At 24.1% G+C, this 17,187-nt stretch overlaps 1 protein-coding gene across 1 annotated transcript; it reads left to right on the forward strand.

Moving 5' to 3' along the window:
* Positions 1 to 1,541: 1,541 nt before the first annotated feature.
* On the forward strand, positions 1,542 to 16,121 carry LOC145829744 (uncharacterized). Its single transcript, XM_082937613.1, has 6 exons — positions 1,542 to 1,666; positions 9,434 to 9,532; positions 13,502 to 13,641; positions 14,061 to 14,234; positions 15,437 to 15,518; positions 15,745 to 16,121. Exons 1-6 carry the CDS (start codon positions 1,553 to 1,555, stop codon positions 15,805 to 15,807), a joined length of 672 nt encoding a protein of 223 aa, XP_082793739.1. The 5' UTR covers positions 1,542 to 1,552; the 3' UTR covers positions 15,808 to 16,121.
* The last annotated feature ends 1,066 nt before the right edge of the window (positions 16,122 to 17,187 follow it).

The following is a 17,187-nucleotide window of genomic DNA, read 5'->3' on the forward strand; positions in this document are numbered from 1 at the left end:
AGCATTGTATTAAAATTTTTGCACTAAAAAACATAATTTTAGAGTTATAAATTTTACAATGTTAAGAAAAAATATTCTGTATATAAAATTTTTATAGTTTTTGAAGAACTTAGCTATACAAAATAAATCTATCTATAAGTTTTGTTGAATTATTTATACATTAGCCACTTATTTTGAAATTTTGAAATGTTTTTTTAAGCTTCATTTAGTTTATTATAGCATAAATTTTTAGTTTAGTATTTAAATATTTATAACTAATTAAATTATTTACAAAAAATTATACTAGTGTTAGTTCTTAGCAACTTTTATTCTGACGAGAGCTAAACAAATGTATAAAATAAACTGTTCAAATTTTTAAAATAGTTAATTTTTTTAAAAACTTTTTACTACCAATTTAAATACAATTTTTAGTATGTAGAGTTTAGAAGATGTTAATAAGTTGATTTTTTACTTGTGTAAGAAACGACGACCCAAAATATAGACTCTATAACTTATTTAAAACACTATTTATTTGATTTAGTAAGGAGTTGTTCAACCCTCCTACACTTTAGCATACTACGTTTTTTCATCCCAGATAACTTTTTATTCAATAAAAGTTTGTAAACTATTTCTTTAAGCTTTATCTAATAAAAATGTATTAGTATTTGTAAGAGTATTTGATCTTTAAATTACAATGTACTTACGTTAGTTGCTTTTATCTGTGTTATGAAAGCACAGATTGACATGACTTATGAGTACATTTTAAAACTAGAATTAAATTTTCAACATTAGAGTCCACGTAGAACGTATTCTTAATGTTTTAAAAATTTGATTAAATTTTTTCTAACAAAAAATGCTATAACTAAACGAATTGGTAAATAATATAATTAATGAATTAAAAAAAAATAGGTTTTAAAAGCTAAAACTTTCTGATTCATAACGAGTTTTAGATAAATTTACTACATTAAACTAAAAACTAATCGCAAAATTGTTGCAAGTTATGTTCTAACAATAATTTTTTTTGAAAACCAATGAGAAAAATCGAGAATGCGTAAAAAAAATCTTGTCTACTAAGGATCTAGTGTACAAAAAGATCTCTCGGTCAACGAAGCCTTTTTAATTTTTTTTACAACTAAATGATAAATTTTAAAATTGTTAAAAAAGTGTTTTTCAATCTAATTATAAATCTTTTGATAGTTTATGATTAACCTTAACGAATTACTTAAATTAGATTCTAATATTTTCTCTTAACTTAATTTGGGTGAATAATAAAACAACAAGCAATAAAATACGCACATTTAAGTAAATATAACTGATGTTAATTTATTTCTTGCAACGGCTAAATTACCAGTGGTAAGTATACTGGAACGAAATATTATTTTATTTCTGTTATTCAAATTGCTGAAAGTTTTGTTTTTATTTTCAACTGGCGAATTTTTTAGTTTACAATGCATAAGCGCTTAGCATGCTAGAATTAATAACAGAAGCTTAAAAGATTTTTAGCATTGTTTAAGCATGTATTCAAAATTGTTAGATTATTGCTAATACTCAAAAAAAATAAACAGTGGTTAATATGTCAGCTGGTATTTCAGATGTAGATGTCTGTAATTATGCTTATGAAGGCCAACTAGCTTTACTTCAGCACAAATTTAGAGAAGATAAAACTAGCCTATTTAATATTGATCAGGTATAGAAGATAATTTTTGTGCTATGTAATTTAACACATTCTAAGTTAAAAAAATATGGTTGTAGAGGGAGAGTAAGTCTAATTTTTTTCCACCATAAAAAAAATATATAGAAGTTTGTAACCTCAAATTCTTCAAACATTTAACATTTAAAAAAATATATTAAGATCAGGGTTCCCTAAAAATCCCTATAATTCCTTATAAATCTCTATGAGTTTGCAATATTCTAAAAAATCCCTATAAATCCCTAAAAAAAATTTTAAAAAAAGTGAAAATTCTTATAAGTAATTTTTTTTTTGCTTGGTGATTGAAATTTTAAAGCCAAAACCAGGGTTGCCACTCGGTCAGGAAAAGTCAGGAAACCAGGAAAAGTCAGGAAAAATTTTAAAAAATGACAAAAGTCAGGAAAAAATGGGGGGTTTTGAGAAAAGTCAGGAAATTTGATAAATTTAAAAAAAAAGTCCGTTTAGATTTAAAAGATTCCTTGTTTTCCAAAGCCTTCAAATGGTAAAAATTAATTTAAAGTCAGAAAATAATTCCAAAATTTTCCTAGAAATTTACAAAAATATTTAATTTTATTTCCAATGCCTTCATCTGGTATAAATAAGTAAAATATCTTTTACAAAACTGCAAAAATTTTCTATTAACATATTGAACAAGTACCCTACTTGAACAAGCAGATTTTGTAAGCTTTTTAGTATTGATGATCTGTAGCAAGGACACTTCCATAGTAAAACTGTGATATATACACAAAAGTTTATCTAGCATAATTTTAGAATCAAAGTATTTTTTGTTTAAGTAAATAATTGAGTTCTTTATAACTAAGCAGTTAGTTTAGTATTTTATGTAACAAGTTAATGTGTATACTTTACCTCTTTATATTTTTTTTAAGTTGTTTAAACTTATAAAATAAGTTATAAGAGAGGTGTGTGCCAAGATTAAGTTTACTTATTAATTGTATTTTTTTTAGAGTAACTTAAGTTTTTAAAGTTAAATAAGAGTATATTTATTTTTTACAATTTTTTATACTAAATGTTAAGAGGAAATATTTTATAAATGAAAGTAAAAATAAATGAGTGCCAAAAAAAAAGAAATGAAGCCCACAAGTTGGGCTTAATTTAGAGAAAAGATTCTCTTCAACGAGTGTAGGGGAAGCAGATGAGAGCTATTTAAATAAAATGAGGCAAATGATTTTAACTGCCAAGAATAGAAGCGGAATGCAGTTCAGATGAAGGAAACCATATCTTCATTAGATGAAGAGGTTGAAGTGCTAATAAAAAAACGGAGAAAATAAATTTTAGTACATACATTTAATAAGCAGTATTTGATTAAGTTCTTTATTTTTTTAATATTCTAACTGTAAAAGTTCGTTTTTGTTTTAAGGTTTGAGCTGTGAAAGTTCCTTATTGATTTCAGGTTTTAATTGTAAAAGTTCCTTATATGTCGTTTCATTTATTTAGATACATTTATGCTAGGAAATTCTAAAAAAGTTGTGTTCTTTATTGTTTTAAGGTTTCAACTGTAAAAATTTGTTGTTGTTTTAAGATTTTAGTTGTGAAAGTTTGTTATTTATTCAAGGTTTTAATTGTAAAAGTTCCTTATCTGTTGTTTGTTTATCTAGATACATTTATGCTAGGAAATGCTAAAAAATTGTGTCTTTTTTCAGACAAGCTGTATTTATAAGGTAATAATACAAGTATTTTGCTGATAGAGCTATTTATTACAAACATCAATCATACACAGATGGTTTAAGTGATGTACTGGAAGTTTGATGATAGAATTCAGCAAAAAACTGTTGTTTTTAACCTGTATTAAAATCAGATTGAAAGCTTTATATAGTTTCAAGTGTTAGATTATGTATTTTAGAATAATTTTAATTTAAGAGTTTGATTAAAAAAGTCAGGAAAATTTTGGTAAAATATCAGGAAAAAGTCAGGAAAAGTCAGGAAATTTTTCTCAGCTTGATCAGTGGCAACCATGCAAAACAGCAGCACCGCAAGCTTAAAAAAAACACATATAAAAATTTAATTATTTTTTATACAAAACCTTTGCAATCTAGTACAAAACTGACTCTATTGTGCTACCTTATAAAATTTTTCCATTATTATATTTAATACAATTTATCCAAAAATAGAGCTCAAAAACCATCAAAATTTCGTAAACTTTTTATTAAGACTGTGCTTATAAACCGTTAAAGACATATTTTACTCTATGTACCTTAAAAATATGTTAGTAACGTTTAAAATTCATTGTTCTTTTTGTTTAACTTCCTATAAATTTTCTATATTTAAGGATTTCCCTATAAATTCTAGTGGCAACCCTGTATGATGCTCTTACTCCTTATTGGCTACTTGCTAATTTTATGAAGCGCAACTAAATAAGAACAAATAGTATATAAAGAGCAATGTTTAAAAAAGGCTATGTTAAGGTTATTATTTAATGCCATAAGGTAAAGAAGAGTAAGGTTATTATTGAAAAACTATTTTTGAAAAACTTACTAAAAAAATATATAAATGAAAAAAAATATCAGTAATTAAGCCATATAAAAAGATTAAAACACTGTTTGCTGAAGTTAAAAATAACTTAAATCCGGATCACATTTAATCAACAAATGCAGACAATTTACCAACTTTTACTTGATATCATGTTCATGTTTTGCTATCATCTGTTGTTTATATTTGAATGCAATTTTTTTGCAATTTATATATGTTTAATAAGAAACTAAATGAAGTATTGTACCAAGTCTAATAAATGATAGTTTAAATACAGGGTTGCAAAAAAACATGGAAACACCTTCAAATACCAAGGATTCTGCAATTAGGGCAAAAAATCCTTGAACATAAGTATTTCTGAAAAAATAGGAAAAGCCTAGAATGTTGAACAAAAATCACTTAAAAACCTGGAATTAAGAAACATTTTTAACAAGTAAAATTATGAAATCTATTTTACATGCAAAAAGTTTATCAATTACAAATTTTGTTTTGTATTACATGGAATTTTTTATTCAAAAATACATTTAAAGTAGCATAATAGTATCTTTTTATTGTTTTTATACCATTTAAGACAGTTTTTACCTTTAACTTAACTTTATTATATTAAAAACGAACTAAGAGATATGTATTTTTAAAAACCTGGAAGAAGTTCAGAAAACTTGGAAATTGTTTTAAAAACTTTTTGCAACCCAGTTATATAGATAAGCTTTGTTCAACTAAACATATCTTGTATGTTCTGAAAAACCTTCAGGTGAAACATCATTAAATAAAATTTAGTTGCAGTTTATATTTTTTATTTTATCAAACATACTTAACAAATATAGTATTTAAAATAAATAGTTACGTAAACAAAAAATTGTGTTATAAAACAGTTTTTCATTCTAATAAAGATCTTCAGATACAGATCTTATAATAGAAGAAAATTATGTTTGAAAACTATTTAATATATAAGTATAATAAATTACTACTGGAAGATTTTGATACAGTGATATATTTTTTAATCCATAGTTTTATGTTAAATATCTCCTTGTACTAATAGTGAGAAGTCTAGTTATTGTACTAAAATCAAACTACTTTTTTTTAACTCTTTTTGTTTTTAGATCTTTAAGAATATAAAGTTTCCCAATATTTTAAATATATTGGACATTAATATAAATAAAACCTAGTTATAGACTATTTATAATAATAGCCATGATTACCTTTTTGTTTTAATGAATAATGTTATCAAAAGAAATAGCTTCCTGCATTTTAGTAAATAAATTGTTTGTGAACATAGCCTTGGCAAAATTAGTTGAGCATGTTTTTACTTTTAATAGGATGCAGCCCAAAAAAAAAGAAAAACACTGCACATGAGCTTGTAAATCTGACCTGTCTAAACAAAAACTGTTGAAAACTATGCTAGATAACTTTAGGTTTGTAGTAGAGAGTAAAAATATACACCCAGTAAGTAAAAACACAAAACTGTAGCCAAACAAAGGTTTTTTTAATAATTTTACTCGCAACCAAATGCATGAAAAAAAGTGCAAAAATTATGTAATCTATTGACTTCTATTAGTAGATCTCTTCTAATGGATATAATAAGTTTATATAGTCTCTTAGTTTTATAAAAGTAAATAGTCCAGTCCAGCAAAAGTATATTTCCAAATTAATTCGGCCGTTATGTACAAAATTCTACTACATCTGACAAACTTTAGAAGCTGTCTAAAAATAAGGTTTAATATTATTTTTAAAGTTTTTTTAGAAATAAAATAAGTTTAATAATATTAAAAGAGGTCCATAAAAAACAATTGATAGTTATCATTAAAAGAAGGAAGCAAAATTATATTAAATCAATTTAATCAACTTGCTTTTACTAATTCAATTTAGGTAAACATATGGCAATAAAATTCTACATATAAAAAACAACTACAAATTTCAAATTAAATTTTTACTACAAGTTTAGCAATGAGAAATTTTTTCAAAGTATTTTTAAACCTACAATATACAAAAGTCACAATTTGTAATAGTATTTAACACTGTGGATTTCTTTATGCATATAGTTTACTAGTTTCTTTATTATAATTTTTTTGTTATAAATAAAGTGTGATAGATTTTAAACTAGATGCTTGTTTCAATGAAAAGAAATTGACATTGCTCCTTTCAGGGTTGCCACTTTACCTGGAAACCTGGAAAAACCTTAAAAAACATGGAATTCGACAATTTAGGTAAAAATAACCTGGAAAAACCTTGAATTTGAGAAATTTTGAAATAAACCTGGAAAAACTTGGAACTTTGATCAAAAAACCTGGAATTTTTAATAATTTTAACATTTTCAGTACTAAAATTTTAATTTGACACAAAAAATCTATCATATAAATAAATTTTTTTATTAATAAACACATTTAAAGTAACTTTACAGCATCTTTTAAATGTGTTTATACAGAGTTTCTTTCATAGAAATTAACTTAAAACTAAAAATAGACCCAAAAATGTTTACTTTTAAAAACCTGGAAGAAATTTGGAAAACCTGGAAAAAATTTTGAAAAAACAAGTGGCAACCCTGTCCTTTAATCGTATCTAATTTTTAAATTAAGATCAGGCGAAATTTTTTTTGTTAAAATAGGAATTGGGTCGACATTTAATAAAAAATATTAGATACAGTTTCCGAATCTAATAGATAATAAAGTTTATGTTCTTTAAACTTGATAATACAATCAATAATAAAACCCCAGAAGAAATAAGAAGTGTAGTAAGTAACAAGTCAAGTAACTAAAGTATACACTTTATTTTATAGCTAAACAAGTTTAATTTTTTTGTACAGTATATCTTATAATTGTGCTGTTAACAACATATTTAAAATTTGAAAATAAGTTACAAAAAAATAACAGTTTGTAGTTAGCTAATTCATTAGCTTCTATGTCTAAAAATTACTGTTCACTGTGACAGTATTTTTATGTCAATTAAAGTATAAGCTTTTTTGTTGTATGTTATTTAAATTTCACTTAACGCTTTTTGAAATAAGTTTTAGTATATATATATATTACTTGCAGTATAATAGTAGATTATATAAAAACCAATAGTTATAACATAATTTTATAACAATTTTTTATATATAATTAATAAAAAACTGTACAATTGTTTTACACTAACCAATGTATTTAAAACTTGTAATGATCTCTCAAGATTTTTTATTTTTTTATTGCTTTTAGTTACTAATGTCAAGAAAATAATTGCCATTTAGTCAGTTAGACCTCATATTTGTCTTATAAGGTTTTTATTTATTATAAAACACTTTTCTTATGATATTTTGCTAAATAATAATAATAACAGTTGTAACTTTTATTGTCAAAAATGAAATGTGGTCTTTCCAAATTTATTTGCTTTAATTTTTCATGTGGTGAATATTCATTTTGAGTTGTGAACTAGTTTTTCCTTACACTAGTTAAAATGCTTGCTACCACTTATGTGTTATAGAATTGTTAATTTTTACTTTTAAAATTTTACATTAAATCTGCATGATTAAAAAGCTGCTTGATTTCTATATAATTGTACTAAAATTATAGGGTTGCCACACACTTAAAATAACTCAAGGCATTTAGATTCTAGAAATTTTCAAAAAGACTCAGAATAATTTTAATTTTTTTTAACTCAGGATGACTCAGGGCAGTTCTGATTTTTTTTAAATCTCAGGATAGTTTTAAGATTAAATCAAAAACTTAGAATAGATTTTTCCTGATCTAGAATGAGATTAGTTGATTTAGTTTTAATATTTTGTTATTTGTATACCCAAATTCAATTCGGCCAATGAATCACTTTTGAAAATGATTATATGTTTGTTTAAAAAATTTTAGCCTTGCAACTAGCTATTCACTACTCTTGAATATAACATTGTAGTTTTTGTTTTAAAACTGTAGTTAATATTTATTACGATTTGAACTACTTTATGGAAATTGAAGTTGATAAATATATTTTCAAGTGAATACTTTATATGACAAGATTAAAGTTAGTCAATTGAAATGTCAAAAAAATTCAAACAGTTATAAAAGTTATATATAAAAGTTAGCTAATATGGTTACATAAAATTATCCAGAGTGCTTGTTTTGTAATCTCAATTGGTTTAAACTTTTAACGTTGAATCTTCGAAAAAAAAGTGTTTTTTTGTAAGTTTGGTGAACTTCTTATGTAGAAGCATACACATACAGCCTTCCCATTAGTTATTAAGAACAGGATTGCCAAAAGAGTTAGAAAAACCTGGAATTTGACAGTTTAGGCTAAAAAACCTGGAAAACCCTGGATTTTTAAACAGTTTTTACATGTTAAGAAGAAAAATTTGGATTTGACCCAAAAAATTTATCATATAGATAAAATTATTTTGTTATCATCAAAAGTTTTTTTTATCAAAAAAACATTTGAAGTAGCTTGACAGTATCTTTTCAATGTTTTTATACTATTTTACACAGTTTTTTAGCTTAAACTTAACTTTAAACTAAAAATAGACTTGAATGTGTACTTTTAAAAAACCTTTAAGAAATTTCAAAAATCTGGAGAAAATTTTCCAAAAACATTTTTCAACCCTGTAAGAAGAAAAATGAACATGAGTTATAAATAGTTTTCGCCAGAAGCAATAAATAATAATGATTTAAAAATAAACTCAGGATAACTCAGGGCAACTTATGGTCACTCAGGGAATTTTTTTGATTCAAAGAGTGAGAACCCTGAAATTAGCTTCAAATAAATTTTGTTAGACAATAAAGTAACAATTTTAAATACATAACAATACTTGATTTTTTATATTTGTCTTTATCTTTTTTTTTACAAAGTTTCCAGCCTAATAAACAATTTATTTTAGTTTGTATTTATTTTCTTTTAACCAAATAAATAATTATATTGATCAATATAATTGGATTGATTTCTAATGTGTTTATAAGATTTATTTTATGTCTTCTAAAGTCAAATAAAGCTACTTATAATTGAAACTGACACATTATATTGAGATAACAAGCAAAAAAAAAAGATTTTTTAATTTTTAAACTAAATTTAATTATAAACAAAATAAACTGATAAAATTAAAAAAAAAACTTCTTTTAGTTTATATATAGTGCTTAAAAGTCTTTGAAATTTTCGTTTGTTATCTCTAATTTTTTAGATTGATTTTTCTTTAATGTAATAAATTAATTTTAATATATTGTTGAATAAGAAAAGCTATTAGTTTGATGTTAACTATATGAAAAAATCTCCTTAAAATCTAAAAGTTATATCTATATACAGCAAACTTTTAAATTGAAAACATTTTTTTAGGTTGGAAGAAGCCCACTGCATTGGGCTGTTTCATCCAAAAAAGTTCATGTATTTGACTTCCTTGTAAACAATGGAGCTGAAGTAAATTTAGCAGATGATGTTAGTTTTTTGTAATAACTTATTGAAGTAGACTACTTCTATAAACTTTTTGTTATTTAGTTTTTGTTAAATATACCTATTTTTTTAAATTTTATTAACGAAATAATGTTTCACTCACTTAAACCTAATCTAACAAGATCGTCAAATAAATGAAATCTGTATTTTTTTTACAATAACATGCAAGAAGACATTAGGCTAAACTTGAATTTAAAAACTAAATAAAAATTGAAATAAAACTTATAGTTTAAAGCTATTAATGTAGGAAAATCATAATGTTATTAGGTCAGTTTATCTTAATGTTTGAAAAATTTAAGCTACTTAATTATATTATAATCTTAAAACTCAAACAGACAAATAATAATACTAACATTTAGCAGCCTTGTAATATTTGTGAACAACTAAAAAAGAAAACAATTCTTCAATTAAAGCATGAGGCAATTACTCGTTTAGAAAAAGTTTAACTATCATATTGTGATGTAATTATAAATTATGCTTATAAAATTAATGGTGTTATGAATTTGAAAATTTAAAATTGGTTTATAAATTTTCTTTTACAAGTAAACATAGTGATGTACTTATCAAATTGTTCTTAAGTTTTAAAATCAACAAAAATATCGGCGAAAGTCAGCAGAGCAGAAGCCTGGACTTTCGTTTGCCTTGAGACTAGCTCAAGTTTAACAAAAGGGTTGATCATGCCAATTCGATCATCAGACCACTTGTTTTAAAATCAAGCTTTTTAAATTTTACACATGGCTCACCTTGATTTTTACAAGTTGATTTTATTTTAAAGAGTTTTATCTGAGCTATCAGACATTTTTAACCGATTAAAAAATTCTAAAGTATATTTTGAGATACGAGCAATCAAAGTTGGTGACCTCAATAGGTTCCTAATGGAAGGCGAAAACTAAAAAGGCAAAAAAAAAGACCATTTCACTAAAAATCTATCTCCTTCTTCATTTTTTAAGCAATCTTCTTCAAATTTTCACAAAAAGTGTATTATTAAATTTTAAAAAGATTAAATGCAGGAATTTTATTAATTTAAAAAAATAAAATTTCTATTAAAAAAAAAACTAACTATATTTTTTGTTTTTTTAATCTAAAATTTTTGTATTTTAAACACTTTTAAAATTCCAATATTCAAAGTCTTTTAAACTATAAAAAGAATGTTTCTTAAAAGTTTAAGGTCTCTAGCTAAAAATATGAAGGAGAAAATAGATTTTTAGTGATTTTAAAAATTACCAAGAAAATTGGCCCTGAAAAATTTGTGGTCCATACTTTTGTATCGGAAAATTTTTATAAAAATTACAATATCTCAAAAGTTAAATAAGTTTTTTTAATTCTATAAAAACTGGCTTGTAGTTTGTACTTTAAGCTTTCATATAAGATCCAATGTTATTTTTAGTATAAAAGAAATGTTGGACCCCCCCCCCCCCCTATGCTCTTAATAGCTTTAAACTATAGGTTTTTTATCGATTTTTATTTAGTTTTTAATTTCAAGTTTAGCTTAGTGTCTTCTCGCATGTTATCGTTTAAAAAAAAAAATCCAGATTTGATGATCTCATTTGATTAGGTTCAAGTGAGTGAAACATTGTTTTTTTAATAAAATTTAAAATTTTGATTTGATCATTCTCCTTCTAATTAAGTCGATAATTTTTATTGTTATCTATAAAGTAAAAAGTACACAATATACTTACTAAACCAAAATCAGTATAATATATAATTAATGATTTTTATAACTACCTTTATATTACATAATTTTCTTATGCTATTATTTTTTTTAAGTTGTTCATAAAAATTCACTTTTTTCGTTCGTAAATAAATAATAATTTGTTTGAAACTCAGACTGTTAGGATTGTCTTTTATTAAGTAGGCTTACCTTTTTTCTATAGTTATAGTAAGATAACATCATTATTTTTAAGCCTATATTGGTGTCAAGGCATTCTTTTTAAATGTATTGCCATCAACCCTAAACTGAAAGCTAAAAAGTATGAACTTGAAGCGCTTTTATTTAATATAGAGTTTTAATAAATTTTAATGTCAAGTTAAGTTTGAAAAACTTAAATACTTAACAACTAACACAATGGATTTATTTTAGACTAAATATGAACCAACTAATAAACTCACAAAAGTTCACGTATGTAAATAATAAAATAGTTAGCCATGAATAAACTAAAAAAAATAAAGATGATTGATTGAGAATTGTTAATAAGATTATATTTAAATTAAGAGTCTTTGTTTTGTTTTCACTCCTCATACAAAACCTATATTAAGTTAAGTAAAATTGGTGCTTGTAGCACTTTTTTTTTAATTTTCATGTTTTAAAAAGTATAGCTAAGAAAAAAAAAAGTAAAGCTTTAACTACCTAAAATTTAAAAAAAAAGTTTTTTTTGATAACTTTGATTACACAAATCACTCGAAGTTTCAACATATTTTCTAGTGACTATTTCAAGTTAGCTTAAAGCTTGAAAGTAAATTTATCAAAAATATGTTTTACAGCAATATATTCTTATATAAAGGTGATAAGTAGAAATAAAAATCTGACTCCCATTTTATTGGCTAAATGACAATTCAAATTCTTATTGCAAATCTTAAGGGAGTATATTAAAAAAATGAAATGAAAAAAAATTAAAATGTACTAGAAAGTTTTAGATAATAAGGTTATTATATTCAAAAAAAGTTTTTCAAGGAGATAGTTCCTAACTAAAAAAAATCATATTTTAGTAGTTAAACAATTAAAAGTCTTATCTAAAAAAAATTGAGTTTAAAAAAATTCTTTAGATGGTCTAATTAGTAAGACTATGATTGATAAAAAATTTCATTTAAATATATTATTTGAAATGACTCAGATAGATATTTTTTTGTTTTTTATTCGGTAACTTTAAAACTCTGATAGTTTTAGTTTGTTAAATTTGTTGTACTAGCTAAGTCAGGGTTTCCTAACTCCTTTTCATAATGGCTCCTTTTTCAAAAAAATGAAAAATGATCGACTCCATTTGTTACATACCCCAGACTCGCTAAAGTTGTCCACTTTAGGAAACTTATATTTAAAGGTTGCGATACCTTTATGTTATAGAGAGTGCAAGCACATGGCACTAATTCCATTCTAAGTATTATCATACATTTACAAAGAGATATATAAAACTTTAACAACTTACTTATTTACTCTACTTAATCTGACTAAATATATTTTGCAACAACGCTGTTGTTTTGTACTAAGCTACTTACTTATAGGAAATTTTTAGATAATAAATATAACAAATAACTTTTAAATTTCATAAACTTTAATCGAACATTAATGTTATTTAAACTGAAGTTCATATATAGTTTACAGTAACTAACTAACGGGTTAGTGCTCAAATATAATACAGCATAACTCATGCTGCACAAGTGTTACAATTTTATTCAGAAAGTTATTAAGCTGACCAACAGTCTTTCACTACCACTTGTTATCACAACCATTTGGTTAAACATTGTTTGTGAGTTTAGTAGTAGTTAAGTTGATTATAAAATTCGACTATTTTATTACTTTTTTTAAGTCTTCTTCCGTCCATACCAATTATCAAAAGTTATAAACAATGTTAAACTTCCTTTAAATAAATTAATCATAAAGCTTCAAAGTATTTTCAACGTTTAACTGTGTAAATTTTTTATTGAAGAAAAGCTAAAAATTAACTTAATGAGCATCCCTATACAATTTTAATAGATTTGGAAAAAATTAATTTTTTGTAGTCTTATACTAGAAAGTTCCATAAATTATTCAACTGGATTTTAATGTATATTATACTCTAAAGGCTAATCAATTAGTTTTTCTCAGGATGTAAAAATTTTTAATTAAAAACTTTTTAACAATAATATTATAAGTCAATTTCTTAAATAAAAAATTGAACAGAAGATTTGACATTGTGGAAACATTAACCTAAAACTTTCCACGTTCTTTAAGAATAACAGTTTTCTTATATGCCATTGCAGAGTGGATGGACTCCCTTGCATATTGCATCATCAGTAGGTGACGAATATTTGGTTTCGTTGTTACTAGGAAGGGGCGCTGACGTTTCCTTAAAAACTAGCAATGGTCAGACACCTCTTCACTATTCTGCTTCTAGAGACAGGTATAAAAACTATTAAAAAATCATTTAAAATTAAAGAATTGTATAACTTCAAAGCTTAGTTTAATAATCGAAATATAACTTGTATATACCTGTTGTTTGAAAATATTGTGTATGAGTCATAAAGTTGGGCTGGGTGTAAATTTTTATTTATATTGTTTTACCGTTAGCATTATGAAAGCTTTCGTAGTTTGTTTTTCAAAGTATTTTTTAGTGTAAAGCTGATTAGTTACTTAGCTTTAAATTTTTTAATAACTACATCGTAATATTTACTCGAGTTTGTTTAAACTGGTTAAAATAAATATAAACTGATTAATTCTTAAAGACTGAAAAGTTTAGTTTGCATTTAGTTATGCAATAATTAAAAATAAAACTTTTGTAAATTGTAACTAAAATTAAATTTCAACTGTAATCTGTTGCAGATACGAGGCATGCCAGGCGCTGCTTGCACATAATGCGAATCCCGATTGTAAGGACAACTTGCAAGCAACTCCCCTGCATCGAGCTTCATCGAGGGGAAACCACCGAATATGCGAGTTGCTGCTTGCCCACCACGCTTCGCTGAACTTCTGCGACTCTGAAGGAAACACTCCTTTGTTAGTCAATTTTCATGAATTAGTTTTTTATTTTCCTTCCACATGAGAATAGGTATTGTTAACTAAATTACTTTCAAGTTGAGTTGCTAATTCCAACATTAAAAGGTTTTTAAAGTATACTATAATAGGAACTTTTAGTGGAGTAAAACTAATTTTTTTTCTAACAGAAATGTGGAAGTTAGTTTTTTGGGTGTATTAAAAATTTAGAATAACAAATGTAAAGCTAGGTTTTTAATTGTATTTCATTAATTTAGTTAGTTATCTTTCGTTGTTGCCAAAGTTTTTAAATGTTTAAAAAAATATATAGTTTCTTTATTTTGTTCAAGATTGTAATAAATTTTTACAATGAGTTTAAAATTTTTCATAATTTAATCTTTAGAAAAGTTTAAGTTAATATTAGTTGAGAAAACATTTTGATTAAGTCATTTATAAATATTATCTCAAGTAATTTAATTTTCAGATAAGTAAACTTTTTTTGATATTTTTTTCATAAAAAGCTCAAGTAATAAAAACTCCACTAGAAAAACTTACATTTTTTAAGTCTCTAAAAACCAGCAAAATTTAATCAATTTTTAGAAATAAATAGTATTTCCATTTTCCTTATACATCTTTTATAGTTAGCCAACATTGTAATCAATTCAATTTTTTTTACTCTGGCTAAATAAATAAAAGTAAATAAAATTAATATTTTTAAAATCGATTACAAGGTAGTTTATTTATCCTCAATTCTTATGGAAACTCAATAATTTACATAAATTTATATCCTCATAGGTATTTTTAGCTAGAGACCCAAATTTTTCAAAAAATTTTTATTCTCTAAAACATTTAAAAATTTGAGTTGAAAATGTTTCGTAAAGTTTGTGACCCTAGTTCAAATAAAAATTCATGAATCAAAAAATACTTTACTCACAAGTTATTTAAGAAATAGTTAAGAATTACCTGTGATGTCAGTAAAGACTTGAAATAAATTAATATCTATACCTTGCATCTTCCATTAAAAACCGGTTTAATTCAAAAATTTAAATTGATTAACTTTAAAAGCTAGAAAAACTTTCTGGTAGAGTAACAATGACTGGTACTACAAAAATTTCTAATTTGGTTACTTTTTTAGAAAACAAGCTGTATTTCTATTTGTAGTTCACTAACTAAAGCAATTTTTGTTTAAATTGAATTTTTATTTATAAAAAAAAAAAAATTTGTAGGCATCTTGCATTAGATGGTGGAAACTTACAGTGTGCAAAACTGCTAGTAGATGCTGGTGCTGACACTAATATAAAAAACAAAGTTTGTTTCATTTGTAAATACTTAAAGTTCACACAGTTAAATCAAGTTTTGTTTTTGATCTTTTTTTTACTAAATACGTATAATTTTAGACTTATACCTTGTGAAGCATTTTCAAAAGACTAACTTTTCCAAAACTAACTATGTATAGTTATAATTATTAGTTTATATAAAGACTCTTGTTTTACAGTATATTTGTTTATAATAGTTACTATAAACAAATGCTTAGGAAGAAAAAACTCCTATTCAAATGGCTAGTGATGCAATTAAAAAGAAGTTGCTATCTCAATAAAAAGACACTTGGGCATACACAATTAGTGTCGTAGCGTTTATTTTTTCTTTTTTTATTTAATATTTTTACGTAAAACTTATATTAAAATGTATTTTTTAAAGCTATTAAAATACTTTTGTTTTATATTTAACTGAAAAAGTACATAGTGTTTTATTTATTTCTTTAAAGTTTATTGGATTATTAAAGCGTAAGTTCTTTATAAATTTGAAATTTTATCTATTTAATTTAAAAACTTATAATATTACTTTTTAATATACTTATTAAGTATTTATTCATTCTTTACAAATAGTATCATTTGTTTTTACTTACAGACAAATATAACAAAAAAGTTGTCATCAGTCTTTACTTCATGTTAAAGTTTTTATTGTAACACAAAGGGTAAACGCTATGTCGTTAAAACAACCAATGTCTTATAAAAATAAACGCTATAAGTAATGAAATAATTTAAGCTATTGTCCTTTTATTTTCTAAAGCATTACAAATAGTTTATAAATTTAATACTTTTTGTTCTTTAAAATTTAAATCTACAAAAAAATAATTTTTGTACTACAAATAACTTAACATTTTGTTTTCAAAACTTTTTGAAACAGCATAAATGATTTTTATACTATTACCGAAACAATAAAAGACTAATGATTATATTAAGTATGACTATTTGTAAACAATTTATAACCTAAAGATAAATAAGTGCCAAACTAAACAATTTAGCTAGCCAATCTTTTAAGAAAAACGTTTTACAGTCAGTAGATTTTTATCAAAAGTTATATAATTTTAATGATTTTATGAATACTATTAAAAATTACATTGACTAGTAGACTTATAAGTTTAATCTGAAATTGATATGTTAGTGTCGCCTTGAAATACTAGAATTGATTTATTATAAAAAAAATTGTTAAATAATATCTTTAAAACACTTGAAGAATTTTTTTTAGAAGTTTCGAATAAAAAAAATTATTTTAAGTTTTAGCCATCTGCTTTAGTAATATACATATGGCTACTTAAAATTTTAAAATGTATTTATTTTGTTTTAAAAAATTGCTAGAGAAATTTATTATAGTTATATACTTTTAAGTTTTGACAACTTACTTAATATCTTTCAAAACTTATAATTTTGATAAAAAAATTTAATTCATATAGTTTTTGTAAAGAGTTATATAGTATTTTGAAAATGTTTTATTTTTTTACACCAGGCCATTTAACTATTATCTATCTCAAAAAAGGAAATAAGCTTCAATATTAACCACATATACTTATTTATAATTTAAATATCCACTGACATTTTTTAAACCCAAGTTCAGGATGCCTTAGTAACTTAAACAAAATTAAGTAGCAACAGTATTTTTTCTCTATAGATAAATAATATTTCTTACAATAAACTCA

This window comes from Thalia democratica, chromosome 2, assembly GCF_965202585.1.
Source record: "Thalia democratica chromosome 2, ktThaDemo2.hap1.1, whole genome shotgun sequence".
Lineage (NCBI taxonomy): Eukaryota > Metazoa > Chordata > Thaliacea > Salpida > Salpidae > Thalia > Thalia democratica.